General features: G+C 43.4%; 1 protein-coding gene across 3 annotated transcripts in view; it reads left to right on the forward strand.

The window, feature by feature from the left end:
* Positions 1-25,808, forward strand: part of gpm6ab (glycoprotein M6Ab) — a 72,444-nt gene extending 46,636 nt beyond the window's left edge. For 2 of the 3 annotated variants that reach the window (XM_071407399.1, XM_071407397.1), the window contains exons 2-7: positions 13,965-14,157; positions 17,938-18,094; positions 19,309-19,462; positions 19,898-19,974; positions 20,775-20,840; positions 23,196-25,808. In XM_071407399.1, the coding sequence (XP_071263500.1) occupies positions 13,965-14,157; positions 17,938-18,094; positions 19,309-19,462; positions 19,898-19,974; positions 20,775-20,840; positions 23,196-23,348 (800 nt within the window). In that variant the 3' untranslated portion in view covers positions 23,349-25,808. Of the gene's footprint in view, positions 1-13,964; positions 14,158-17,937; positions 18,095-19,308; positions 19,463-19,897; positions 19,975-20,774; positions 20,841-22,507; positions 22,715-23,195 lie in introns of those variants that run through there. The other variant, XM_071407400.1, reaches the window with a different exon arrangement.
* Positions 25,809-27,537: the final 1,729 nt, after the last annotated feature.

Below are 27,537 nucleotides of genomic sequence, written 5' to 3' on the forward strand. Positions count from 1 at the left end.
TGACCCCAAACACCATAGGTCAAAACCAACTAACCGACTCAGAAAACCTACTAAAGATGACATCACAGAACTTCAGAACCGTTTTATCAAAGCTGTTTAAGGAGGGGAAAAGCTGGTTGTGGTTTCCCTAGAGAAAGAGAAGGGAAGAGTAAGGGAAACACTCACACACACACACACACAGCCTGTTTGACGTGACTGTGAGCTCCAGAACTCTGTCAGCTGAAGGGATGCTAGTGACGTGTGACGGCTGTCTGCGAGGGCTATCCGGCCTGTCCCCAGGGGAACGCCTCTGAAGTGGTGTCGAGGGAGGGAGGGAGGGTGGGAGGGAGGGAGGGGTGGAGGTTTGGTGACAACTCTCAACATAGCGTCACCTCAGGGCAGTTGAATTCTGTTTCTCACTTTTTCTCTTTTTCTCTTCTTTTTTCTATCTCTGTCTCTCTTTCTTTCTTTCTGTCTCTCTCTTTCTCTTTGTCTCTCTGTCTCTCTTTCTCTTTGGCGCTCTCTCTTTCTCTCTGTATCTCTTTCTCTCTATTTTGACTCCTCTGAGCGTCATATCAAATTCTGGTATCTGACCTCACCACTCTTTTCTCAGGCAGGAGGAGTTAGACTCAACATGAGGTGCTGCATCTCTCTGTGTGTAGACTAGAAGCTGATGCACCTCTTTCACAGAACATAACACTGTCACAAGGCATTGCTTCACAGCATTTTTGCCATTGAACCTTTGGGACAAATGATCAAAACCATGACCCAGTCTGTTGAGGAGAAAAACAATCAAGCATCACACAAAGCATGGGTCCGACGGCTCGGACACTCGTCGGATGTGGCAGGGCTTGCAGACTACGAAGGGAAGCACAGCCGCTAGCTGCCCAGTGACACAAGCCTACCAGATGAGCTAACTGACTTCTATGCTCGCTTCGAGGCAAGTAACACTGAAGCATGCATTAGAGCATCAGCTGTTCCGGATGACTGTGTGATCACGCTCTCCGTAGCCGATGTGAGTAAGACCTTTAAACAGGTCAACATTTACAAGGCTGCAGGGCCAGACGGATTACCAGGACGTGTATTCCAAGCATGCGCTGACCAACTGGCAAGTGTCTTCACTGACATTTCCAACCTGTCCCTGACTGAGTCTGCAATACCAACATGTTTCAAACAGACCACCATCATCCCTGTGCCCAAGAACACTAAGGTAACCTGCCTAAATGATTACCGACCCGTAGCACTCACGTCTGTAGCTATGAAGTGCTTTGAAAGGCTGGTCATGGCTCACATCAACACCATTATCGCAGAAACCCTAGACCCACTCCAATTTGCATACCGCACCAACAGATCCACTGATGATGCAATCTCTATTCCACTCCACACTGCCCTTTCACACATGGACAAAATGAACACCTATGTGAGAATGCTATTCATTGACTACAGCGCAGTGTTCAGCACCATAGTGCCCTCAAAGCTCATCACTAAGCTAAGGACCCTGGGACTTAACCTCTTAAAGCATTGTTGGTTAAGGGCTTGTAAGTAAGCATTTGACTGTACGGTCCACACCTGTTGTATTCGGCACATGTGACAAATACAATTTGATTTGATGTGATTCACACATTTTATTGAGTGCTTTGCACCACGGACAGAGAAAGTGTTGTTGGACTGTCTTTCAAATGGCTTCATACTATACCACCGATTTCTCCAATTAACCCATTTCACCCAAACAACAAACAACAAATCAATAAAACAAAACAATTATTTGCTGTGTATCTGTCTGTCTCCCTGTGTAAGGAAACATCCCATCACAGAGCCAAAGTAGACTACTTTGAGGCGCCTGAGAAAACGGCACCTGCAGTTACTGTAGGGGCTCTGGGACCCCGTTACTGCTCTTACCGCTACTTCTCTAGACTGATATGCAAATTATGCATATTAATTATTCACCAGGCTGCTTTCATATCTCCTGTAGTGTTAGAGGCTTGAACAGCTTATTTTCTTTTGTTGCTTGGTGTTGTACTGAAGGATCCTCCCCGGTTCCATTTCTCCCAGTCTCTCCTCGTCTCTCTGTTGTCTGGGCTGAGCCATATTACATTTTAATATTCATTTTAATACTCCAATGATGGACAGATAGAATGTGTGTTATCCTTCTTAACAGTATTAAAAAAAAAATGTTTACCTCGTCCCACCCCGCCCCCCAACCCAAATTTCCTATCATCCTTTGAACTTTGGAAATGGAGAGAGGGACGGCCGCTTCAAAGGAGCATCTATCCCTTAATAATGACTTTAAATCCTATTAGTGGAAATGTACACCTGCTAGAGCCACACTTGTTTTTTCTATGCCACACACACACACACACACACACACACACACACACACACACGCTTCTTTCCTCATAATTGTTCCGTTTTCTTTCCGTCTGTCTGCCTATCCTGTATTTTGAATACTGGCATCTTCATAAATCATTTAAAAAGTGATGGTTTAAAGGGAATGCACCATAGGTACCATAGCAACAAGGCTCTAATCATATGAAACGCATGTAGCTTGCCTGCCTCACTGCCCACAGGGATAATTCATCCACTTCTGGAAACTCATTCAGAACAGCTAGTCCAAACCTGATTTACACATGCATTACTACAATTAACCAGTTGTACCGACCGATCATTCCAATGCGTTCCCCACGAAACTGGTCGCCTAATTCGTTAGCGGACCTGATATTCATTTTAATGTTCTGGCATTTTTTCAAACATTATTGCATCTGATTTGATGGTAATGGTGATGAAAACACCTTCATATTTTGTGTGTGTGTGTGTGTGTGTGTGTGTGGTTGAAGTGGGGGTTAGCGTGTTATAGCCTGAGGAAAGTAGAGTGTTATTGTTGTGATCTTGGCTTGTCCGTCCTGCTCTGAGGGCGCTGCTTCCCTAACCGTCCCTGACAGTCACACTGTAGGCTTCTGTGGTGACACTACCACAATACTACCACACTACATCCTCAGTCAGACCCAGGGATTTCAAATCCCTTGCGATCAATTCTTTATTAAAGATAGATACACATTTAAGCCTGCAAGAACTATAAAACATTTATATGTCATTGAATTGCGCCGAGTTTGATTTGAGTCACACATCGGTCTGAAACATTTACAATTCATAAAGGAATGTCAAATCAAATTTGAGTTCTGTGACTTCTTTACTGTATTTAATTTTGGACAATGATATCTGTCTATTGGTCTCGCGTGCCGAGAAACTGTACTAATAACGATGATGAATATGCCACAAGATTAACAGATAGAATGCTGAGAGAGAAAAAAAGGGGCCAATCGTCACCCCCTGTGGAGCCGAGCAGCATGGGAGATATTACCCAGGATGCAGCCTGTCGGTGGAGCATGAGTTGCAATGAGACAAAGGGTTTACTTGAGACACAAAGGGAATATTATCTGCTCAGTGCCAAAATCCACACTAGCATACCCACACTAGCATACCCACACTAGCATACCACTTCAACTAAAGCAATATATTGCGACATACATTTTAAGTGCTATGCTCATGTAGATAATGGAATACATCGTATTCTATGTGGTTACTGTAAGCAATATTCTCCCATCTCTTCCTGTTGTGACATAGAAAGTAGGTAGATACTGTATCGTTGGCTTATGACATCGTCTTCTATCCCAACACTGTTACGGTGCCTGTCTCTCCCTACTCTGTGGCAGTAGATGGTACTCCAGGTAGATACTGCATCTGTATTGAATGTCTGGTATTGACTTAGCCTTCCAACAGACAGCTCGGTGCTGCTTGATTCAATTATGAAGGGACAATGGAGTAGAATGAAGTGGCCTGTGACATTGGCACCTCGGTTACTGCCCTATGAGACCTGGTGACTAGACTAAATGGGGTGTCTGGTTTCTATTGGTCTAGACTGCGAAAGGGTGAGCTGGACTGGAAGGGTGTGGTGTTAGTCAAGGATAGTTGATCTGATCATATTAGGATCAAGGTTTTGGATCTATATGTAATCTGTGTGTGTGTGTGTGTGTGTGTGTGTGTGTGTGTGTGTGTGTGTGTGTGTGTGTGTGTGTGTGTGTGTGTTAGAGCTGGGATGATAAATCGTACACTATTGACACCAACCATACCGATCACTTATCGCAGGCATTTTGCTGATATCGTTCATTACAATAAGGAGCCTACTGTATACTAGAGAAATGTGAAGTTTGAAATGAAATACGTTTGCTCACATTGTTAATGGGACAATTGATGGTTACAACCATCAAACTAGTGGTAGTAGTTCAAGGGATAATAAAAAAACAAACATTAATATTATAAACTTATCCTTCTATTTATCGCTATCGCATAAATGCAGGGATTTGTCCATTATCGCTGTAACGGCTGTCGTAGTCGTTCTCCTCCTCAGACGAGGAGGAGCATGGATCGGACCAAGATGCGGATTGGTAAGTATTCATATTTTAATGGGAAAACAACAAACACTACAAAATACAACAACCAACAAACGTGACTAACCTGAAACAGTCCTGTGTGGCCCAAACACTGACACAGGAACAAACACCCACAAAACACAAGTGAAACCCTGGCTGCCTTAGTATGATTCTCAATCAGGGACAACGATTCACAGCTGTCTCTGATTGAGAATCATACCAGGCCGAACACAAAATCCCAACATAGAAAATCAAACCTAGACCAACCCACCCAACTCACGCCCTGACCAACTAAAACAAATACATGACAAAGGAAAACAGGTCAGGAACGTGACAATCGCCCAGCTCTAGCGTGAGTGCATGTGTGCCTGTAGCCACGCTGCCTTTGTATTAAGTGACTGGAATAAGAATTATAGTCAAAGGAAATTCATTTAGTCAAAGGAAATTCAGGTTAATTTCACATTGTCTGGCCTCAGCTCCATAACTCCTATAATTGATGGGATGCTGTACTGTCTGCCAAGGCAGCTGGGATATCTCCTTCTGTATAGATTAAGCATGGCACCTCTTTATACACATGCAAGGGCTCTAGTCCCTTTCTGTAATCTATCAATACCTGCCATGCTATTCTACTGGACGCCGGTTTCCCCTCATCCACCGCTAATGAGTAACACCCACCTGGCTGATTCACGCCAAGGCAGCCATTTTGGCACTCGAGCTCCTCTCATCACGCATCACACTGGTGTGACACTGAAATGGTGGGTGTGAAACATCAACTAGACTGGCAATGTGAAATAATGGCTGCGTCCTAAATGGCCCCTGTATCCTTTTAGTCTGCATATATAGGGAATAGGGTGCCATTTCAGACGGCGTCACAGTCAGTCCTAGAAACATGGAGGTGTGAAACATGGACTGTACTGAAAATGTCAACCAGAGTGCCAGTCTCAGTGTGAGAAACAGCCGTGGTATATATCGGCTAGTAGCTAACCCACGGACGGTTAGGTCATTACCCATTTGCCCTTGGGCCATTCGGCCTGTTTGCTATTCCAGTCAGGAGTCCTGTTGGAGGATGAAGGCAGTGGAGCTTATCTCAGTACTGCCTCTGAGTCACACGCGCCGGCTGGCTGAGAGATGGGTAGTAGCGCCGACCACTAGCTGTCTGTATGTCTGTCTGAGGAAAGGGAGAGAGGCGGCGGTGGTGAAAACGCGCTAGCAAGGCTAATGATTGATCATCTCATCTCACTACGGTTCGGCTGCCCTTTACAAATGAGATTTGAATGGTGCAAAATGTTCATGCCTTAAGGAGTAGGACTCGATGCTGTGAGAAGTAGCTGTGACAGTAATTTGATCTTGAACTGCTTCTCACAGGTGCTGGGGGAAAAAATGTACGATTACACACAAGGTTTTGTGTAGGTTGATGTTTGATGTGAGGTCTCAAGGCGGTCTTTAAAAAGTCCCAGTTTAATTAGCGAGTTATCTCAGTACAGCTCCGAGCTCAGTTATAGACAATGCAGCATATTTAGATGTAGGAACTTGATTTCCTTTGCTTGTGTTCAAAAGCACGACCATAAGTAAACCCATGCTCTCTGCCTTATGCATCAGAGCTCAAACGCCAGGCTTTGCATAAATGAAGTCGTCAGTGCAGAAGTGGACATTGGCATGTCCCCTATTCCCAAGGCTGCACAGCCTATACCGAAGACTATGTATGCAAACACAGGATGGAATCAGTGGTAAACTGAATTGGCTCATTTGACAGTTGGATGAGCTAAAACAAAGAGCCTGAACAGACAGGGAAGCCAAACAGAAATCATTTGGGGGATTGACAAGTATATAGACTATTATTGTGTAAGGAAGTTCACAAACCTGCTGATTTGTATCTTACCCTCACTATGGCCAATCAGAAGGCGTGCATTCAAAATAGAAGAATATTTGAGGATAATAAGTGATTTATAGTGAAATGAATGTGTCTCTGTGTTGTTTGTTTATCTCCATGAGTGTCTGAACAGCTCTCTTCCACATCTGTCAAAGTCAATGACTGATTGGCCGCATTCGTAATGAGGTCGATGAGTGACTGTTAGTAGTATGAGCTGATTGGCTGTGATCTCACTCAGGTCGATGACTGACTGTTATTAGTATGACCTGAATTGGCTGCATTCCAAGTAAGGTCAATGACTAATAATAGTAGTATGAGTTGATTGACTGTGATCCCAATGAGGTCGATGAGTGACAGTTAGCAGTGTGAGCTGATTGGCTGCATTCCCAATGAGGTAAATGACTGACAGTAAGAGCAGGGCGGGCACAACCCCAACTCTAAATCTCGAATACCCTTCAAAGGAGTGGGCACAGAGGTGGGTCAATGTGCCAGCTGGAATGGAATATCACACAGCTTTTAAAATCATTGAATAACAATCCGACTGACGCCATACCTCCCCTCTGTCTCTCGTTTTATTGCCTCGCTTTAACGTTTGTTAAATGTCTGAGCGGCTGCTTTGTAATGACAGGCATTCTGGAAGAGGCCTATGCACCTGCAGGGGATAATAGTATACAAAGCCAATCAATGCTTATGCCACAGCCTACACTCTTTTGTACTAGCAACTTCTATGTCATTAGCACTTGAGGTATAGCCTAGGCTAAAATCCATTCTGCTCACTATTTCTGTAAGTGCTGGTTTCAAATCAAATCACATTTTATTTGTCACACGCACCGAATCCAACAGGTGTAGACCTTACAGTGAAATGCTTACTTACAAGCCCTTGACCAACAATGCAGTTTTAAGAAAACACCAACAAAGAAAAGTAAGAGATAAGAAAAACAAATAATTAAAGAGCAGCAGTAAATAACAATAGCGGGGCTGTCGCGCTCGTGATTAAAGACGGACCAAGGCGCAGCGTGTGTAGAGTTGCACATCTTTATTTCGGTGAAACTACAAAACAAAACAATAAACCAACAACGAAACGTGAAAGTAGTGGTGCACATGCACAAACACAAAACAATATCCCACCAACACAGGTGGGAAAAATGGCTACCTAAATATGATCCCCAATTAGAGGCAACGATTACCAGCTGCCTCTAATTGGGAACCATACAAAAGACCAACATAGAAATATTGAGCTAGAACAGCCCCTAGTCACACCCTGACCTACTACACTATAGAGAACCAAGGGCTCTCTATGGCCAGGGCGTGACAGAGGCTACATACAGCGGGTACCGGTACAGAGTCAATGTGTCACTGTGCGGGGGCTCCGGTGTCGAGGTAATTGGGGTAATTATGTACATGCAGGTAGGGTTATTAAAGTGGCTATGCATAGATAATAACAGAGAGTAGCAGCAGCGTAGGGGGTAGGTGGGTGGGAGTGTAGGGGGTGGGGCAATTAGTCTGGGTAGCCAGGTAGCCATTAGATTAGCTGTTCAGGAGTCTTATGGCTTGTGGGTAGAAGCTGTATAGAAGCCTCTAGGACCTAGACTTGGTGCCCCAGTACCGCTTGCCGTGCGGTAGCAGAGAGAACAGTCTATGACTAGGGTGGCTGGAGTCTTTGGTTTCCCAGACACAGATTAAGCCTAGTCCTGGACTGAAAAGCAAACTCAATGGAGAGTATCTAGTCTCGGCTTAATCTGTGTCCTGGAGCCGGCCCTAAGAGTATAACGCAGGGAATTGTGGGGTATTGTTCCTGGCTATCAAGCTTCATAACCAGACATGGTATCTAACCCTATATAAATAGCCTGTCTTAAACACCCGCCCAGGATTTAAAAAAAGAAGTAGGCTTTCTTAATTAAAATTCACAAGCGGGGGTTGCCTTGAAACGTCTTATTTTAAGTAAAGGGAACTTTTCCTCCGCAGAGCACAGGGAGGAGGCGAGAAGAGATTACCATTTTAATAAGTAGTGTAGAAGGCTGAGCAGACCAGATAGACAGACCAGGCCGTCACTGGGTGATTAGGCATCCAAGCCAAAGCCCCCTGGGAAATTGAGTTGATAGTGCTGACAGAGAACTATTGAGCCAAGCGAGCATCTCTATCCATCACCATTCAATGTGAGTGTTTGTGTGCGTGTCACCATCCATCTAGATGAAAAAACAACCACTTAAGACCCGCACAGCAGTACAGTAAATTTCCCCTAGCCTCCCCATTAAGAGACTCGCATTCCTTTAAGATACCTTCAAGAGGCCATTCGTCTACTGTTACCTCATCAATCAACAGGACATCCCACTGGGCACAGACGTCATTTATAATTTGGATTTAATATTTGGTTGAGTTTTCGACTAACATGAACTGAAAGTGAAATCTACAAACCATATCACTGGATTTAGGTGAAAACAAAGACAATTCAATCAGTTTTCCACTTTGATTCAATGTCATCACATTGAATTTCTTTGTTGAAATGACGTGGAAATAACATTGATTCAACCAGTTTTTGCCCACTGGGAGGGCTGTAACTACTCTGTGTCTGTTCGTTTACTGGGCCTTACATAGAGTTATTAATCATCTATGTAGCACTATTCATGTTCATAGGGTGGACATAGAGAGATAGATCATGGATCTGTGTTATTATTTGAGTCCTTAGACTATCATGGATCAGATGGATCCCATATCAGGTGCCATTAGTTGTACAGATGATGTGTGGTGTGTTATCCACTTGGAAAGTAAATATTGATTAGTTATCAATAAAATGTCAGCTATCTATCAATTCTGTATCCTAGCATAGATTAGACTAGATGAATACATGGATTTATCCCAATCATGAATATACTAGATCAATTAGACAATATGTTCCTTCCCAGATCTCAAACATGCACACACCGCCATAAGTTCTCTCTGTTGGCGAAATCATCCTTTTCCTGACATGCCTGTGGCGTCTATGACGTATCGCTAAGAATGATGATCCAACATAGCCCCCCCCCCCCCTGCTGGCTGTTCACCAGGCAACTGTGTTGAGTGCTGGACATTGTTAGATGTGTATTTGAACAGAGGGGTCTGAACCAGGCAGTCAGTAGGATGACATCCTATTGGGCGTGTGTGGAGGGAGGGAGTGAGGGAGGGTTGGGTGGGTTAGGGCTGGTGCCAGTGGTGTAAAGTACTTAAGTAAAAATACTTTAAAGTACTACTTTAGTCGTTTTTGGGGGCTTTCTGTACTTTACCATTTATATTTTGGACAACTTTTACTTCACTATATTCCTAAAGAAAAGAATGTACTTTTTACTCCATACATTTTCCCTGACACCCAGGGAAATGGGGATGTGGCGGCAGGTAGCCTAGTGGTTAGATTGTTGGACTAGTATGTCATGCACTGACCGTAGAGAGCTTTTTATGTCTCTATTTTGGTTTGGTTAGGGTGTGATTTGGGTGGGCATTCTATGTTAATTTTCTATGTTTTGTATTTCTTTGTGTTTGGCCGGGTGTGGTTCTCAATCAGAGGCAGCTGTCTATCGTTGTCTCTGATTGAGAATCATACTTTTTCCCACCTGTGTTTTGTGGGTAGTTGTTTTCTGTTTTGTGTCTTCACCAGACAGAACTGTTTCGTGTTGTTCCATTTTGTTATTTTGTCTCAGTGTTCAGTTTAAATAAATAAACATGAACACTTACCACGCTGCGCTTTGGTCCGATCCTTCTCGTTCCGATGACGAACGTTACATAGTAACCGAAAGGTTGCAAGATCGAATCAGCGAGCTGACAAGGTAAAAATCTGTTGTTCTGCCCCAGAACAAGGCACTGTTCCTAGGCCGTCATTGAAAATAAGAATTTGTTCTTAACTGACTTGCCTAGTAAAATAAAAAAGTACTCGTTACATTTTGAATGCTTAGCAGGACAGGAAAATGGTCCAATTCACGCACTTATCAAGAGAACATCCCTGATCATCCCTACTGCCTCTGATTTGGCAGACTCAATAAACACAAATGCCTAATTTGTAAATTATGTGTGAGTGTGCCCCTGGCTATCCGTAAATTAAAAAAAACAAGAAAATGGTTCCGTCTGGTTTGTTTAATATAAGGAATTTGAAATAATGTATACTTTAACTTTTACTTTCGACACTTAAGTATAGTTGAGCAATTATATTTACATTTGATAGTTAAGTATGTTTAAACCAAATAGTTTTACTCAAGTAGTATTTTACTGGGCGACTTTCACTTTTACAATTTTCTATTAAGGTATCTTTACTTTTACTCATGTATGACAATTGGGTACTTTCTCCACCACTGGCTGGCTCTGGCTCTGGGTGTCCATGCCTATCTGCAGGCCTGTGTCCGTGTACATGTGAGTGTGCATATATGCAGGGAAAGGGAAAGAGGGATACCTAGTCAGTTGTCCAACTGAATGTATTCAATTGAAATGTGTCTTCCGCATTTAACCCGACCCCTCTGAATCAGAGAGGTGCTGGGGGCTGCCTTAATCAACATCCACGTCGGCGGCGCCCGGGGAACAGTGGGTTAACTGCCTTGCTCAGGGACAGAACAACAGATTTTTACCTTCCGGTTACTGGCCCAACGCTCGGTTACTGGCCCAACGCTCTAACCACTAGACTACCTGCCGTATCCCCCATAGGCATGTTGCCCTAGAGACAACTACTACACTCCCCCACAGTGGGTAACAGCATGGCAGAAGAAGAGGATGGCGTGGCTACGGACACATCCTCCTCACAGCGTCTAGCCTGACATATTGTATAGAGGAGGGCAATGTAATTACGACCTGCCACCACCCTATTTAGTCATGTCTCTGCTGGGCTGAGGCTAATGGAAAACGAACATTGTCTTATTCCATTTGCAGGCCTTCGCTGTGTTCGGGCGTACTGTGAACACATACGCGTACACACACGTACACACACACACACACACCCCACTCACATCAGCTAATAGATTCGTAGAATGAAGGATTTTTTTCCTGGGAAAGATAGTGAACTGAGCTGCTCGTTCCCACTTTGTGCTGACAATGGCTTTCCCAGATTCAGTCCTGGGGGCATCCGTCCGACCGTTTCCAATGAATATCCATGGACTCTTTCGAATGTTTCTCAACTGAGAGAGCACAGTTTGTGTTAGTATTCTGAGCTGGGCATTGGGGCAAGACTGAAAGGCGTACTTCGGTGAAAGCAGTGGAGGTGCAATCGTGTCATCTTTGCAATTCATTGCACCAGTTATAGAATGAATAAGATGAAATAGTGAAGTTATAGCTATAGTATTTACAACTGACTCTAGTAAATGCAGTATGATTTTTCAAGAAACGCGATCAACCCATTATCACTTGGAATGGGAAAATACTTTGGTCTGTTAATCCAAGTTATACAGCTTGCTTGAATCATTCCCCAAGTCCTCACCCACATGACGTACCAGCTTTGTAAATAATTGATCAGCTGCCATCATACAGATACTTATGACTCCATCGTTTGGCCGATTTATCAGGTGTGTTTGTAGATTAATGAAGGTGCCCACTGCCCATATTGAGCTTTGATCCCTGTGGACTGGGCTCAGAAATCAATACCCCACTGTGTCTAGTCTGCCACACACACACACACACACACACTCCCTCTCTCTCGCTCTCTCTCTCACACACACACACACACACACACAAGAAAATGTTGAAGCCTGTGCAAGGGGTGTGTAGACATTCACTAGCGACCGTATATAGGCATGCCCATTCAGTCCAACACCAAGGAACCAATGTTACTAATATGACTAGGATTGGGGCAATTAGAAACAGGTGACCCTGTACTTTTTTGACACAGAGATTGGTTTTATCTTGCTGAATACCCCTGCATGATACAGTAATCTTCCCTCAATGCACAAAGAGGAGGGTACTGTAAAATGATCACATATCCTTTGCTTACTATTATCACTGTAATTTATTCACCAATATTTATTTATCAAGAATATACATTAAAATCAGTATACCACATGGCCTGATGGGGATGATGATGATATGAAACAGTATAGATTCAGATTATTTTGTCAGTTTCTCCTCTCCCTGTGTCAGTCTTGGCACTCTGAAGACATAGGGAGTGAGTTGACGGGTCTTTCCTGTCTCTCGCCTGACTGCACAGACACATACACACACACATGCGCACGCGCACACACACACTCCTCTGTGCCTTAAGGGGATAATAAGCATGATTGACAGTGAAAGAGACGTGCAGAGGATTCTGAACTAAGTCTGATTTCCTATTGGCTGAAGTCTGGTCCTGTGCTCACGTTAGACTCAATACCACCTGACATCAACTGACTAACACACACACACACACACACACACACACACACACACACACACACACACACACACACACACGGTTACGCACATTCTCCAGGCTGCAGCAGTGATGGTCTACCAGAGCATCCTGTGTATGCAGAGAGGGGTATAACAGAAATAGACAGGAGTGCTTTCAGGTGATGTCAAGGTGTAGCGTAGGTGTGAGGGTTATTCATTCACAACACAACTGGGACCCTGCAGTTTAAATGCCTTCCAAGTGTTCTAACTAAAGCAAGTCCAGAGGCACTAATGTACAACAGAGGCAGAACAGAACTGGGATTTGTGCTGTAGTCACCAACTGCACAGTAGTAATACAACAAGGAAAACCTAGCCTGAGTGCCAGTCTGTTTGAGCTATCATGTCAACTCCTTTTCATTCACTGTCATGCCAAACAGCAATGTTGTTGACATTGGCAAGAGCACGAATGGATCTGGGACCAGGCTATGGAAAATAGGAGTTCAATATTGCAATTGGACGTTTGTCGATTCATTTGATAAGCGATATCTGAACCTCGCCTATCCAGTCCAGTTGAAGATAGATGGGAGCGTTACACTCAAGTATCACAAACACGCTTTTTCTTCATCGGAGACGGTCAGATAGACACTTCCTGTAGTCTGAGATAATAAAACACACCCCCCCCTCACAGACACAGTATTATCCATTACACTGCATCTCTCCTTCTATCCCTCTCTCACTGTGTCCTCTCCTTCTAGCTATCAGTGTTCTGTTTTGTAGCTCTCACTCTCACTCACTCTCTCACTCTCTCACTCACCGTGTTTACGACTAGTCATAAATCCAGCAGCTGCTCTAGCCTGGGTGAAGGGAGGGATTCCATTTGCCGGGCCACAATCCGCAATCCACAGATCAATACTGTTTGCACTCTTTATATTAAACCCATAAATCTATCCGAGGAGCGATTATGATTGGCTGGAGTGTCATTAAACTTCCTTCCCGAGATGGCAACAGGCGATTTATTGGCTCTGGGTCAACTGGAGAAATGTGGTTTGTTGTTATCGGATGATAGATGGGATATAATTTGATCCCTGTGCGTTTTAAATGAGATGAGGTGGGATTTGGTGTAGTAAAATAGATGTAATAAAATAAAAGGTTGAATGAAAAACGCTGATTTAATGATCTTCTGATTCTGAATTAACGATTCCCTCGCTGTGCTTTTATTTATTTCCTTTGGTTCTGGTGTCAAACCTATTTCAATTCCTGTCAAGCCGTGAATAGAGTGTGACATGTACAGTGTTTCATGACTAAAGACGGTGGTAGAATATCTTAGATATTCACAGGTGCTCTGGTCTAAACGTTCTCCTCTTCTCTCTGTCCAGGATGCTTTGAGTGCTGCGTCAAATGCCTGGGCGTCCTCCCGTATGCCTCTCTCTTCGCGACCATCCTTCTGTATGCTGGGGTGGCGCTGTTCTGTGGCTGCGGGCACGAGGCCCTCTCTGGCACCGTCACCATCCTGCAGAACTACTTCGAGGTGGTCCGAGCACCCGTGGAAACCCTGGACATCTTAACCATGTGAGTCTGGGTGTGTTTGCGTGGGAGGGGTGTCACAGTGTTTTTTTTCTCGCCCTTTTCAAAATGACTCACGGTCTGGTTAGTCAAAACACCTACATGCAGCCTGGAGATGTGTTGAAACTCAATGAGGAGAAGTTGCCTTGGAATTTTCACTTCCTCCTACTCCTTGTCTGCTTCGACCCCTGGAGAAACTAGCCTCATTAGTGTGGTTAAAACAGCAGTCTGGGTGTACTCACAAAAAAAAGTGCCCTATTTTGAAAGCTTCAGTACCTGTAAAGGGAATGGTTCCACTCTCACCTGTGCTATGACTGGCACACCTAGTTAACACCTTATCGAGACGCCATAACCTCGGTCGCCCGAGACAGTAAAATGTACATGTCCCCCAAGTAGTCCCTGGTGATTGCTACTGGAAGTAAGTCACAGTTACTTAACGGAACATTTTCTTCTCTTTCTTTCTTCTGAAGTGATTAACCATTAGCGGTGCACAGCTGTCTTGTAAGTGTAGATTGAGGTCGGCAAATCTCCCTTACATCTACATTATTACTCACTATCTATACATATACCCAACAAGATTAGTATTTAAAATGTGATCACGTAAAACTATCCTTACTCTCCCTCCCTTATCTCAATACACAACAGTACAGGGCTGAACTGTTGAGGCGATGGTGAGTCTCAATATACAGTGACTGAAATGACTGCAACTCTTTGTTAAGTGTTCGTTTCAGAGTGGGTGGCAAGGAATAAGTTAGTTCTAAATATTTCAAAAACTTCAAGCATTGTATTTGGGACAAATCATTCACTAAACCCTGAACTTCAACTAAATATTGTAATAGATCATGTGGAAATTGAGCAAGTTGAGGTGACTAAACTGCTCGGAGTAACCCTGGATTGTAAACTGTCATGGTCAAAACATATTGATACAACACTAGCTAAGCTGGGGAGAAGTCTGTCCATAATAAAGCTCTGCTCTGCCTTCTTAACAACACTATCAACAAGGCAGGTCCTACAGGCCCTAGTTTTGTCGTACCTGGACTACTGTTCAGTCGTGTGGTCAGGTGCCACAAAAAAGGACTTAGGAAAATTGCAATTGGCTCAGAACAGGGCAGCACGGCTGGCCCTTGGCTGTACACAGAGAGCTAATATTAATAATATGCATGTCAATCTCTCCTGGATCAAAGTGGAAGAGAGATGGACGTCATCACTACTTGTATTTATAAGAGGTATTGACATGTTGAATGCACCGAGGTCTGTCACACAGCTCGGACACCCATGCATAACCCACAAGACATGCCACCAGAGGTCTCTTCACAGTCCCCAAGTCCAGAACAGACTATGAGAGGCGCACAGTAATACATAGAGCCATGGCTACATGGATCTCTATTCCACATTAAGTAACTGATGCAAGGAGTACAATTAGATTTTAAAAAACAGATAAAAAACACCTTATGGAACAGCGGGGACTGTGAAGCAACACAAACATAGGCACAGACACATACATACACACACGATAGCATATGCACTATACACACACGTGCACATGGATTTTGTACTGTAGATATGTGGTAGTGGTGAAGTAGGGGCCTGAGGGCACACAGTGTGTTGTGAAATCTGTGAATGTGTTGTAATATTTTTTAAATTGTATAAACTGCTTTCATTTTGCTGGACCCCAGGAAGAGTAGCTGCTGCCGTGGCAGGTGTATTTCTCAGGTGTTTGATCATGAATATGTGTGTGAGTGGGAGGGAGGGAGATTTTTCCCTGACGCAGCACACTGACGGAGATCGATTTTTCCACTCCTGTGTGGATTCCAATATCCTGTGTGTGTGTGTGTGTGTGTGTATGCTTGTGTTTGTACGTCTGCGTGATGTCTTGGCACGGGGCCGTTGGGGGATTTAAGCCCTCTGAAATCACTCTGGGTTGTCCCGGGCGCACCTGCTCACCGGAACTCTGCCTGCCGAGAGGGAGGGAGGGAGGGGGTGTGTGCTAGTGACTGCAAGTGTGTGTGTGCTTCTACTAGATGTTGGAAATGGCGGGAGATTGTGACATGAGCAGTAGACCTGGCCTAACTGATGTAACTGGGCTTTCTATACTGATGTAACTGGGCTTTTTATACTGATGTAACTGGGCTTTTTATACTGATGTAACTGGGCTTTTTATACTGATGTAACTGGGCTTGTTATACTGATGTAACTGGGCTTGTTATACTGATGTAACTGGGCTTGTTATACTGATGTAACTGGGCTTGTTATACTGATGTAACTGGGCTTGTTATACTGATTTAACTGGGCTTGTTATACTGATTTAACTGGGCTTGTTATACTGATGTAACTGGGCTTGTTATACTGATGTAACTGGGCTTGTTATACTGATGTAACTGGGCTTGTTATACTGATGTAACTGGGCTTGTTATACTGATGTAACTGGGCTTGTTATACTGATTTAACTTGGCTTGTTATACTGATGTAACTGGGATTGTTATACTGATGTAACTGGGCTTGTTATACTGATGTAACTGGGCTTGTTATACTGATGTAACTGGGCTTGTTATACTGATGTAACTGGGCTTGTTATACTGATTTAACTGGGCTTGTTATACTGATGTAACTGGGCATTTTATACTGATTTAACTGGGCTTGTTATACTGATGTAACTGGGCTTGTTATACTGATGTAACTGGGCTTGTTATACTGATGTAACTGGGCTTGTTATACTGATGTAACTGGGCTTGTTATACTGATGTAACTGGGCTTGTTATACTGATGTAACTGGGCTTGTTATACTGATGTAACTGGGCTTGTTATACTGATTTAACTGGGCTTGTTATACTGATGTAACTGGGCATTTTATACTGATTTAACTGGGCTTGTTATACTGATGTAACTGGGCTTGTTATACTGATGTAACTGGGCTTGTTATACTGATTTAACTGGGCTTGTTATACTGATGTAACTGGGCTTGTTATACTGATGTAACTGGGCTTGTTATACTGATGTAACTGGGCTTGTTATACTGATGTAACTGGGCTTGTTATACTGATGTAACTGGGCTTGTTATACTGATGTAACTGGGCATTTTATACTGATGTATCTGGGCTTGTTATACTGATGTATCTGGGCTTGTTATACTGATGTAACTGGGATTTCTATACACTTTCTAGGCCACTAATATGTTACTGTACTAGGTGTGAAGTTGACTTCAGATTGAGGGTACTAAAAAAACAAGTTTTACACCTCTATTAAATCATCTTTATCAGAGGAAAGCGTGTGAAATCTACCCACTGTGTTTGTCTAACACTATCTCTGAAATCGCTTCCTAACCTGCAGAGATGGAGCTAACCCCAACTATCCTACCCAGGTTTTTCCTGGGACATTAGAGCTTTTTACATAACCCTACAGAATTAAACACACACTCATTAGCTAAATGAGAGCTTATCCACTAGTCCAAGCAAGGGAAAAAAATGCAGAATGACTGTGGAAGCAAACTGACTGCAGTATACAGTCAGAATACTGTCTGTCACTGCTGGAAGTAATATCATTTGTAGTCCAATGCATTTGGACTATAAATGGGACTGCTGGGCCTAAAAAAACATGTAATGGTGAAGTACTGTACTAAATGGCCTGCACACTCAATGTACATAGAGATCCTATTCAATTAATATTTCATTAGTATTCTAATTCCCAATTCTATGGTTCCTGGGAATGAAATCGCTGGTCTTGGTGTGCTAGCCACACCAACTGAGTGATCCCATCGCGCTGCTCCTGTCTCTCTGTCTTCCTCCGCAGGATTGACATCTTGAAGTATGTCATCTATGGCGTGGCGGCGGCGTTCTTCGTCTACGGCATCCTGCTGATGGTGGAGGGCTTCTTCACCACCGGCGCCATCAGGGACCTGTACGGAGACTTCAAGATCACCGCCTGCGGACGGTGCGTCTCCGCCTGGGTAAGAAACACACTTAAATCAACCCCTATCCTCTGCGCCCTATCCGCTCCCTTTGTTTCTGAAGGCGTTGGATAGGTATAAGTATTAGGGTAGACAATTAGGACACGTCTTTCTGGAGGAAGAACCCGAGAGCCGGGATTAGAGATCTGGAGATGGCGAACTTACAGCTTAAGATGTCTCTTCTTTGAATTATGGCCCAATGCTAATGACAGCTGATGAGTCAGTCAGCCTTCTACCGACTTATAACTGTCATCTTCTCTCTCTCTCTAATGGGCCCATCCCTCACTTCCTTCTCTTCCTTCCTCCATCTCTTCCACCCCCTCTCTCTTTCTAATGGACCGTCCTTCTCTTCCTTCTCCTTCCTACATCTCTTTCCCTCCCTCTCTCTTTCTAATGGACCGTCCTTCTCTTCCTTCTCCTCCTTCCTCCCTCTCTTTCCCTCCCTCTCTCTTTCTAATGGACTGTCCTTCACTTCCTTCTCCTCCTTCCTCCCTCTCTTCCCCTCCCTTTCTCTTTCTAATGGACCGTCCTTCTCCTCCTTCCTCCTCCTTCCTCCCTCTCTCTTTCTAATGGACCGTCCTTCTCTTCCTTCTCCTCCTTCCTCCCTCTCTTTCCCTCCCTCTCTCTTTCTAATGGACCGTCCTTCTCCTCCTTCCTCCTCCTTCCTCCCTCTCTTTCCCTCCCTCTCTCTTTCTAATGGACTGTCCTTCACTTCCTTCTCCTCCTTCCTCCCTCTCTTCCCCTCCCTTTCTCTTTCTAATGGACCGTCCTTCTCCTCCTTCCTCCTCCTTCCTCCCTCTCTCTTTCTAATGGACTGTCCTTCTCTTCCTTTTCTTCCTTCTCCTCCTTCCTCCCTCTCTTCCCTCCCTCTCTCTTTCTAATGGACCGTCGATCACTTCCTTCTCCTCCTTCCTCCCTCTCTTTCCCTCCCTTTCTCTTTCTAATGAACCGTCCTTCTCTTCCTTCTCCTCCTTCCTCCCTCTCTTTCCCTCCCTCTCTCTTTCTAATGGACTGTCCTTCTCTTCCTTCTCCTCCTTCCTCCCTCTCTTTCCCTCCCTCTCTCTTTCTAATGGACCGTCCTTCTCCTCCTTCCTCCCTCTCTTCCCTCTCTTTATTCCCCTCCCTCATTTCCTTCTGTGCTCTTCCTTAACACTCTCACTTCCCTCTGTCTCTAATAAACCATTCTATCTTGTGTCCTCTGTTTCTTCCTGCAGTTCATTATGTTGACCTATATCTTCTTCCTGGCCTGGTTGGGTGTGACAGCCTTCACCTCGCTGCCTGTCTTCATGTACTTCAACATCTGGACCCTCTGTCAGAACACCACTGTGGTGGAGGGCGCCAACCTCTGCCTGGATCTGCGCCAGTTTGGTAAGGGCGGGCCCGGGTGGCGCCGCCATCCATTCACACCACTGTTGCCATTTACCGAATACGTACACAGTCACTGACACTGGCAGTGGTTAACCAGGGCTTTGGTGGTTTATTTCCAGTTGTTTGTTTGTTTGTTTGTGTTCTATCATGAATGTGGATAAGATGTCTGACAAGACAATGACCTATGGAGCATACTGTACTGAATAGTGTGTCGTTTAGTCTTCTCACTTCGCGGACACACAATTCAATCAATCTTCTTTACATTTCATTGCAGTTATTTAATGCTCCTGAAGGAGATCTATTTTACAGCCCTTTAACATGAGTGTTTGTTGTAACTCGCTGCAGTAGCTGTTGTTAGGTCTCTGTGGATCGAAGCGCCGGCCAAGCTAAGTCACTTGAAATGCAAATGTGAAATGGATTGTTGTTTTTTCGCAGGCATGGTAACTATCGGGGAGGAGAGGAAGGTGTGCACGGGCTCCGAGAAGTTCTTTAAGATGTGTGAGTCTAACGAGGTAAGTGTGTGTGTGTGTGTGGCTGGGGAGCGATGAAGGGGGGAGGCGAGGTTCTGTTGGCTGTGACCTTTAGTGATCGCCGCACCTCAGGGGTTAGGCTCCTCTCTCACATTGAAGGCTGTCTGTCCATAGAGGTGGAATATGTTTCTAAAATCATAAATGCTTTAGGGCAATGTTTCCCGATCCTGGCTCTGGGGACCAAAATTGGTGCACTTTTTGGTTTTTGCCCTAACACTCACACACTTGATTCAACCAATCAACTCATCGTCAAGCCTTTGATTTGAATTCGGTGTGTCAGTGTTAGGGCTAAAACACAAGATGTGCGCCCCTTTGGGACCCCGGGACTAGGATTGGGAACACTGCTATAGGGTTCCTCTGTCATTTTAAATGGTGATTTGTGTGAGTGTGATGAGTGTAGTGGCGCTACCAGGTTTCTAGGGGTTTGAACTTTAACCTCTTGTGGAAAGGGAACAAAAAAAAGCTTAATAAAGATTAGTCTGTCTTTTTGTTTAACCTTTTTCCTCCTTAATCCTTTGTTTAATTCCCTTTGAAAAAGTGAGCTAATATTGGACTGGGACAAATCTTAATACATCTTGCCCTCTCTCACTCTCAAAGCAACCACTTTGTGATTTAGTTTATTAATCTCAACATGACCTGGCAATATTGTAAACACAGACATTACAAGTTGGAACGATGCTTTGAGTCCCATTTTGAATACCAACAAAGCAAGCACCGTTGTTGTTAGTTGTCTTCATTTCCTGGTGACTAATAAAGCTGTGTTGTGTTTGATTGTCTTTCAGCTGGACATGACGTTCCACTTGTTCGCCTGTGCCCTGGCCGGGGCTGGGGCTGCAGTTATCGCCATGGTGAGACAATGACAGCTCTACTTTATGTCTGAGGGTTGTGTGACCTGCCTATTGGTCCTTAAATGTCTGTTGATAGCATCGCCACTCTGTTCCCTCCCCTCTGTCTGAACACATAAAGCTAGGCAGGCAAGGTAAACCTTAGTGGGAGAGGATTGTCTTGTTGTGTGGGGACATACCAAAGGTTATACTACTCAAGAGATTGGTAATCGGGAGGAAAAACGGACTGTTTTTTATGCTGCTGACTTTGAAAGAGGTCCTCCCAGTGTTAAGAGCGAGGTAGATCGAGAAAGTGCAAAACAGAGGCAGACTGATCGAGTGATAGACACAGAGAGAGACAGACAGAGAGAGACATTGAGTGATTGAGAGACACTGAGAGGGAGAGACACACACAGAGAGTAAGACATAGCGACAGAGAGAGAGAGAGAGAGAGAGAAAGCGCGAGAGGGCGAGAGAGAGAGAGAGAGCTGTTGATTAGAGGGAGGTGTTAACCTAGCGATGGAGAAGCACAGGGCGCAGTTGCCATGGAAACTGGGGGAGAAGAAAGGAGCTTGTTGAGAGCAGCTAAGTGATGGTGAGGACTGGAGCAACCGTCTTCACTGGAGAAGACTGCTGCGTCTGTAGCTAGGATGGAAGGATACACATTTAATGAAGGCTGTTATTCGATATCTAGTTCCTTTTTAAACAAAAACATATGTTCATAGGGAAAATAACAGCGAAATGTTTTGTCAAAACATGACACTAGTTTCTTATGGTTTGGTTGTCATCAAATAGATATGTCCATAACAGCTTCCTGTTACCACAAAACATAAACAACGTCATACATTTCCAGTCCTTAGACCCATGATGTAATGTTTTAAATCTACAAAATAGGACATTGTTGCTTCGTTGTCTGAGGTCTATAAAAGACAAGAGAAAATGAAATGGTAATCAATTTGGGCGGGAGTGGTTCTTCACAACACAGAGTCTGTATCTGTGGCCCAACTGTGTGCTCTTTGGCCACCCAGTGGATGTCTATGGTAATACACAATGAGATGACTCACCTAAGTGTGTTCGTGTTAGTTCTCACCGGCTAAGGTTTAGAAAATGGGTAAGAAATCAATTTGCATAGACAATATTGATGTACCATCTTCTCGTCTAATATTTTCTGTGATAAATTATCTTAGATCACTGTGAGATTGTATGAAGGAAGTACTGTCTGTATCTCCAACTTGGATCTATCTTGGTGAATCTGTTTATTCATGAGGAGTTTGGGTCATGTCGTTATATAACAAAAGAATAGAATAACTTCATTATCCCAAGCTTAGGGAATTCGTTAGGCATGTTAATCTTCACATCATCATTAGAACACAATATCATCATTAGATAAATGCAATACACTGGACCAGAGGAGTGCAGGTGTTTTTCTTTATTTAATTACCTCATAACTACTTCTTCAGAACCTCTGCAGCAGATGCTCTGGTTGGCTGATCACTGACACCTCGCTGCCTCTCAGTGGAGAAAAGAGTTACTGCAGAAACACATCAGGGATATGCTCCTTAGGGAGGGCACTCAACGTAGTCGCTACCTGTTTCAGTCCGTCTTCTTCCATTTGGTGCCTAATGAACGCGACCCAGAGTCCAATAACTGCTTCTCTCCTTTTCTCTTTCTCTCTGGTCTGATGCGGACAGGCGTCAGCTGCCACGGTCCTTATCCGTAACAATGTCCTCCTGACGTCTCAGAGTCTGGGCAAATACTGCACCCGCTTCTGACGGGGGCCTATCGGTTGGCCCATCACCTTTACCCCTGACCTCAGTGGTCTCAGTGACATCACTGTACGCCGTCAGGAGCTGAGAGGAGCCGACCGCCTCGATATCAACATGGCCGAACTGAACTCTGAACCTAGGAGCTTAGGGGTCGCCCCCAAAGCATCGCCAGCTCTGTCATCGGTCACGTCACATGATTCTGTTGTTATTCACTCAAATATGCTTTGCTGGCACCACTGATTATAATAACCAAGACCCTCTGGTTGCTATCGATAGGTATATTAATAACCGGGCTCTCCTGTCACGCCCCGTTCACCTGACTAGCACAAATGCTGACACAGCCGTAACAGACACAGAGCTCACTAAAGAATAAGGTTGATCAACTAATCCATCCCTTACATTTTGGTTGGTTTTGGTTTTAAACCAATGAAGGCACAGTGCCACTAAAAGATCTGCTTTGGGTTTTTGGTTATAGCTTTGTCTAATTATGTAACTAATTCTGTTTCAGCCTAATTAATTAATCAATACACTCTCCCCTGAGGTATAGGCTTGGTCGAGCGGTTAACAATCCTCCCACTAACATCCCTGTAACCCATGTGTCCCTCTAATACAGGTCCACTACCTAATGGTACTGTCCGCTAACTGGGCCTACGTGAAGGACGCGTGTCGGATGCAGAAGTACGAGGACATCAAGTCCAAGGAGGAGCAGGAGCTCCACGACATCCACTCCACTCGCTCTAAAGAGCGTCTCAATGCCTACACCTAAAGCACACGTCCGTCCCGTCCCCCCTATCCTTCCCTCCCTCTCCAACACACACACACACGTCCATGACACACACGCAGCAGAACACACACAGCAACCACACGAGCTATTCAATGTCTGGTGTTTATGTTCTTAGGGGCACAAGTGTAAGGGGGGTTTGTGGTGTCGTGTCGTGTTGTGGGTGGTTTCGACTTCACTAAGCTTACGGGTGTGATGAGACAAGTCGTTCCTGCGGGATATCGTGTGTCTTCTCTGACGAACCCTTCTTTCCTGTATTGAGATTTCCTTTCTGTTTCTCCTCCTCTTACTCCTCCCTTTCCTCTGCCCTTTCTTCTTCTTATATCCTACCCCTTTCCCTCTTTCACCTCTTCTACCTCTTCCCCTCTTTTTTCCATTTGCATTTTGTATATCAGTAGTAGCACATCTTTTTACAATGTGTCATTGCTTTTTACCGTGTTGTTCTATATCTCGACGTCGAGTACTTCCATTTATTTATGTTTGGTTTTAGGAGGGGTCGGGCTGGGGGCTGTTGAGTTTTTATCGCTTTTTAATTCACATTTCCGTGTAATATATTTATACGTTCCTAAACGCTCGTCATCCAACGGAGCTCCAATCCTACATAGGTTTTAACATACATTTTATTTCAACATATCCACTTAACAAGACCAAAATGTGACCGAACTTGTATAATTTACAGGTAAATTACAGCATAAATAAGCTTCCGAAACAGTAAGCATCGCCGGTATAAAAACTATGTACAGAATCTTTTTTCAGAGAATTCTTTATTGGTTGGGAGTGCCAGGGATTTTCAAACAAACAAAAAGTACCTTAAAGTGACTTTTTACATATTGCTATAACTGTAGCTTGGCCTGTCAGAAATGTATGCTAGCTTTGTTGAGTAGCCTAGTCATTCAAAGTGAAAAGACTGATTGTCTGTCAATAATAATAGTGTTCTGAAACTGTGAAAAGAAAACAGTTGTTTGAGTGGCAAGTCAGCGGAGGGATGAAGATGATGATGATGATGATATGTAGTATAAGGAGGAAGAAGAGGCTTGTGGGAATGACATGACGTAGAAATTCATCTGATAGAATGGCCTTTCAGGATTTTGCCGTGGGGGAAACTCTGTAGAAAACCACTTTTCTCATCCATCGCAAGCCATAACTCACATGCAAATAACATTTTACAGGTTTTATTTTTATGTTTTAATCTTCAACTTTTTAAATGCAAGTTATCAGAAGAAAAAATATAAGATGTTTTTTTTTGTCAGTATTCTGCTCTGTATATATATCTACGGTATATAAATATATACATATATGTGAGACACTTCAATTTCAGGTCATTCATTTCATTGGTCAAAGTTTGGTGATATTCTTGTGAACGTCCATTTCAGAGATACCAGTGAAATAAATATGGTAACAAAATCTAGACGGCAAGCGGATGAACAAGCTTTAGGCCTGAAACGGTCGTATTGCTACAAGTGAAAAAAGTTGAATATCACATTGAGAGATAACTTAACAGTCTGCAGGGTTGGGTTCAATTCCATTTATGTCCTGTCCATTCAGGAAATAGACTGAAATTCTTGCAGAATTTACTGAATTGAAAAAAAACGGACCCAAACCCTGACTGTCTGTGAAGCTATACTAAAAAACATGAAATGTCTATAAAACAATTAAAACTATAATACTTGAGTATGGACCAAACTCTGTGTTAACTCATTCTACTACTCTAGTTCTGCAGTACGGCGTTTCATCATTCCGTTGCTAACAAAAAATAACAAAAATGTCTTGGTGCACTTATTCAACCATCGTGAGCTCTTTCTTGGTGTTACGTGCGTTTGGATTTGAAGCTGAATCTCTGTACTGTAGTCATGCAGCGTTTGGTTATTAACCAAGAAAAAAATGACTTGTATTATCTAGTTAAAAAAGAACCGTGAATCTAGTTGTTATTTGTGGCATGGTTATGCATTCAGTGGTAATAGTTTTTAACTGATTCAAAACGTTTTTAAAAATCCTCTCTCTTTATCATTTTCATTTCTCATTTTTACGCTTGGACTGTCTGAGTCAACTGATTTCTTATATGTGCAGTATTGCGGTTCCTACGCTAACAGTATTATGCTAAGTAAACAAATAGCCTATTAGGTTGTAGTGAATGATTTTGTTTCCCTTCCTCCTTTAGTTTGTCATATTCATTTTTGAAAGCCATGTCTTATAAAACAGATACTACTTGTTATGATGTTGCGTATTCACTTCTTCAGTATAAACCTGACAATGCTTTCCGCTTTCTCCTCCCATATTAGTCTTTTGTACTTTCACTAAGAATGCTTTGTAGCAGGCTGTACGATTCTTCATAATCTGTTTTGTACATACATGTGCCAACGGCTTAAACAGTGGCTTTTTTTTAACTGTAGGAACAAACTTGCTTGCGTTAAATAAAATACACTTGTGTACTTGTTAATAATTAAACCCCGAGTCCATTTCTTTATTTATGTATTTATGTCAGAGCTGTATATGTATATACCTGTATACCCACTGGGCACACACGTCATTTCAACGTCGAGCTTTGATTTACCTGAATTCAATGTGAAATCAACAAAAAACGTTACCATGTCATTGGATTTAGGTTCAGAGTTGGGTGAGAAAAGAGTAAATTGCCTCACGTTGATGACTTTTTGCGAATCCAATCAGTTTTCCACGTTGATTCAACATCTTACCATATCTTTTTTTTATTACGTGGAAACAACATTGATTCAACCAGATCTTGCCCAGTGGGTACGTACATGCCAACAAGGATTCCGCTTATACACACCTCTGGTACTGTGCATGGAATGGAAATGGATTTACATTATTAGCGTAAGAAGAAAGTGGACCTTGCATAATGATGATGATGTTTTAGCTCTTGCAAAGATCTTTCTGAACCCATTTATGCAATGCAAGTGTGTTTGAAGACTGTCCAAAACACACATCACCTAAGGCATTTTCCATCCATCCACACACATAGAATGGCCTTGCTATACCCGACTATACCAGATAGCTTGGCTTGAAGAAGAGTGCATGATATCATATCACAAACATTCGCCGGCCTGGGGAAACATTATGCATGCTCTCTCTATACTGGCTAACCTTTACCCGTGGCATTTAAATAGCATATTACATTTGTGGATACAGTGTACCAAATGAAAATGTGTTCAGCAAACTCTCACTAACCCCAGTGAACTTCTCAGCCTTAGCAGATAGACTGGAGCCCTTGGGCCAATCAAAGACAGCCAGAGTCTGACCTAAGGTAGTGTGAGAAGAGAAACAAGCCTCGATCAGATATAGACTAGAGCAGCTTAGATGACATTCACCATATCACAGAAAGGCTAGACCGAGGGTGCGTCTGAAATGGCACCCTATTCCCTATACAGTGCAGTACTTTTCACTAGGGCTCTAGTCAAAAATAGTGCACTAGGGAATAGGGTGCCATTTTGGGATCATTGCAGTGTATACTAGAGGATCACATCCTTTGAATCAGGCAGACATATGTGACATGTAACGTACATGTGTGTATCTTATCCCCTCATTTGCACACATGACTTCAGCACATTTAACAGTTTGCCGCATTGGTGGTGTTGAAGGTATCAATGTTTAATAGGTCTTAAAGGGGAGTGAAGGTATCCGTGTTTAATAGGTCTTAAAGGGGAGTGAAGGTATCCGTGTTTAATAGGTCTTAAAGGGGAGTGAAGGTATCCGTGTTTAATAGGTCTTAAAGGGGAGTGAAGGTATCCGTGTTTAATAGGTCTTAAAGGGGAGTGAAGGTATCCATGTTTAATAGGTCTTAAAGCGGAGTGAAGGTATCAGTGTTTAATAGGTCTTAAAGCGGAGTGAAGGTATCCGTGTTTAATAGGTCTTAAAGGGGAGTGAAGGTATCCGTGTTTAATAGGTCTTAAAGGGGAGTGAAGGTATCCGTGTTTAATAGGTCTTAAAGCGGAGTGAAGGTATCCATGTTTAATAGGTCTTAAAGCGGAGTGAAGGTATCCATGTTTCATAGGTCTTAAAGCGGAGTGAAGGTATCCATGTTTAATAGGTCTTAAAGGGGAGTGAAGGTATCCGTGTTTAATAGGTCTTAAAGCGGAGTGAAGGTATCCATGTTTAATAGGTCTTAAAGGGGAGTGAAGGTATCCATGTTTCATAGGTCTTAAAGCGGAGTGAAGGT

This window comes from Salvelinus alpinus, chromosome 6 (assembly GCF_045679555.1).
Source record: "Salvelinus alpinus chromosome 6, SLU_Salpinus.1, whole genome shotgun sequence".
In the NCBI taxonomy this organism is placed as follows: Eukaryota; Metazoa; Chordata; class Actinopteri; order Salmoniformes; family Salmonidae; genus Salvelinus; species Salvelinus alpinus.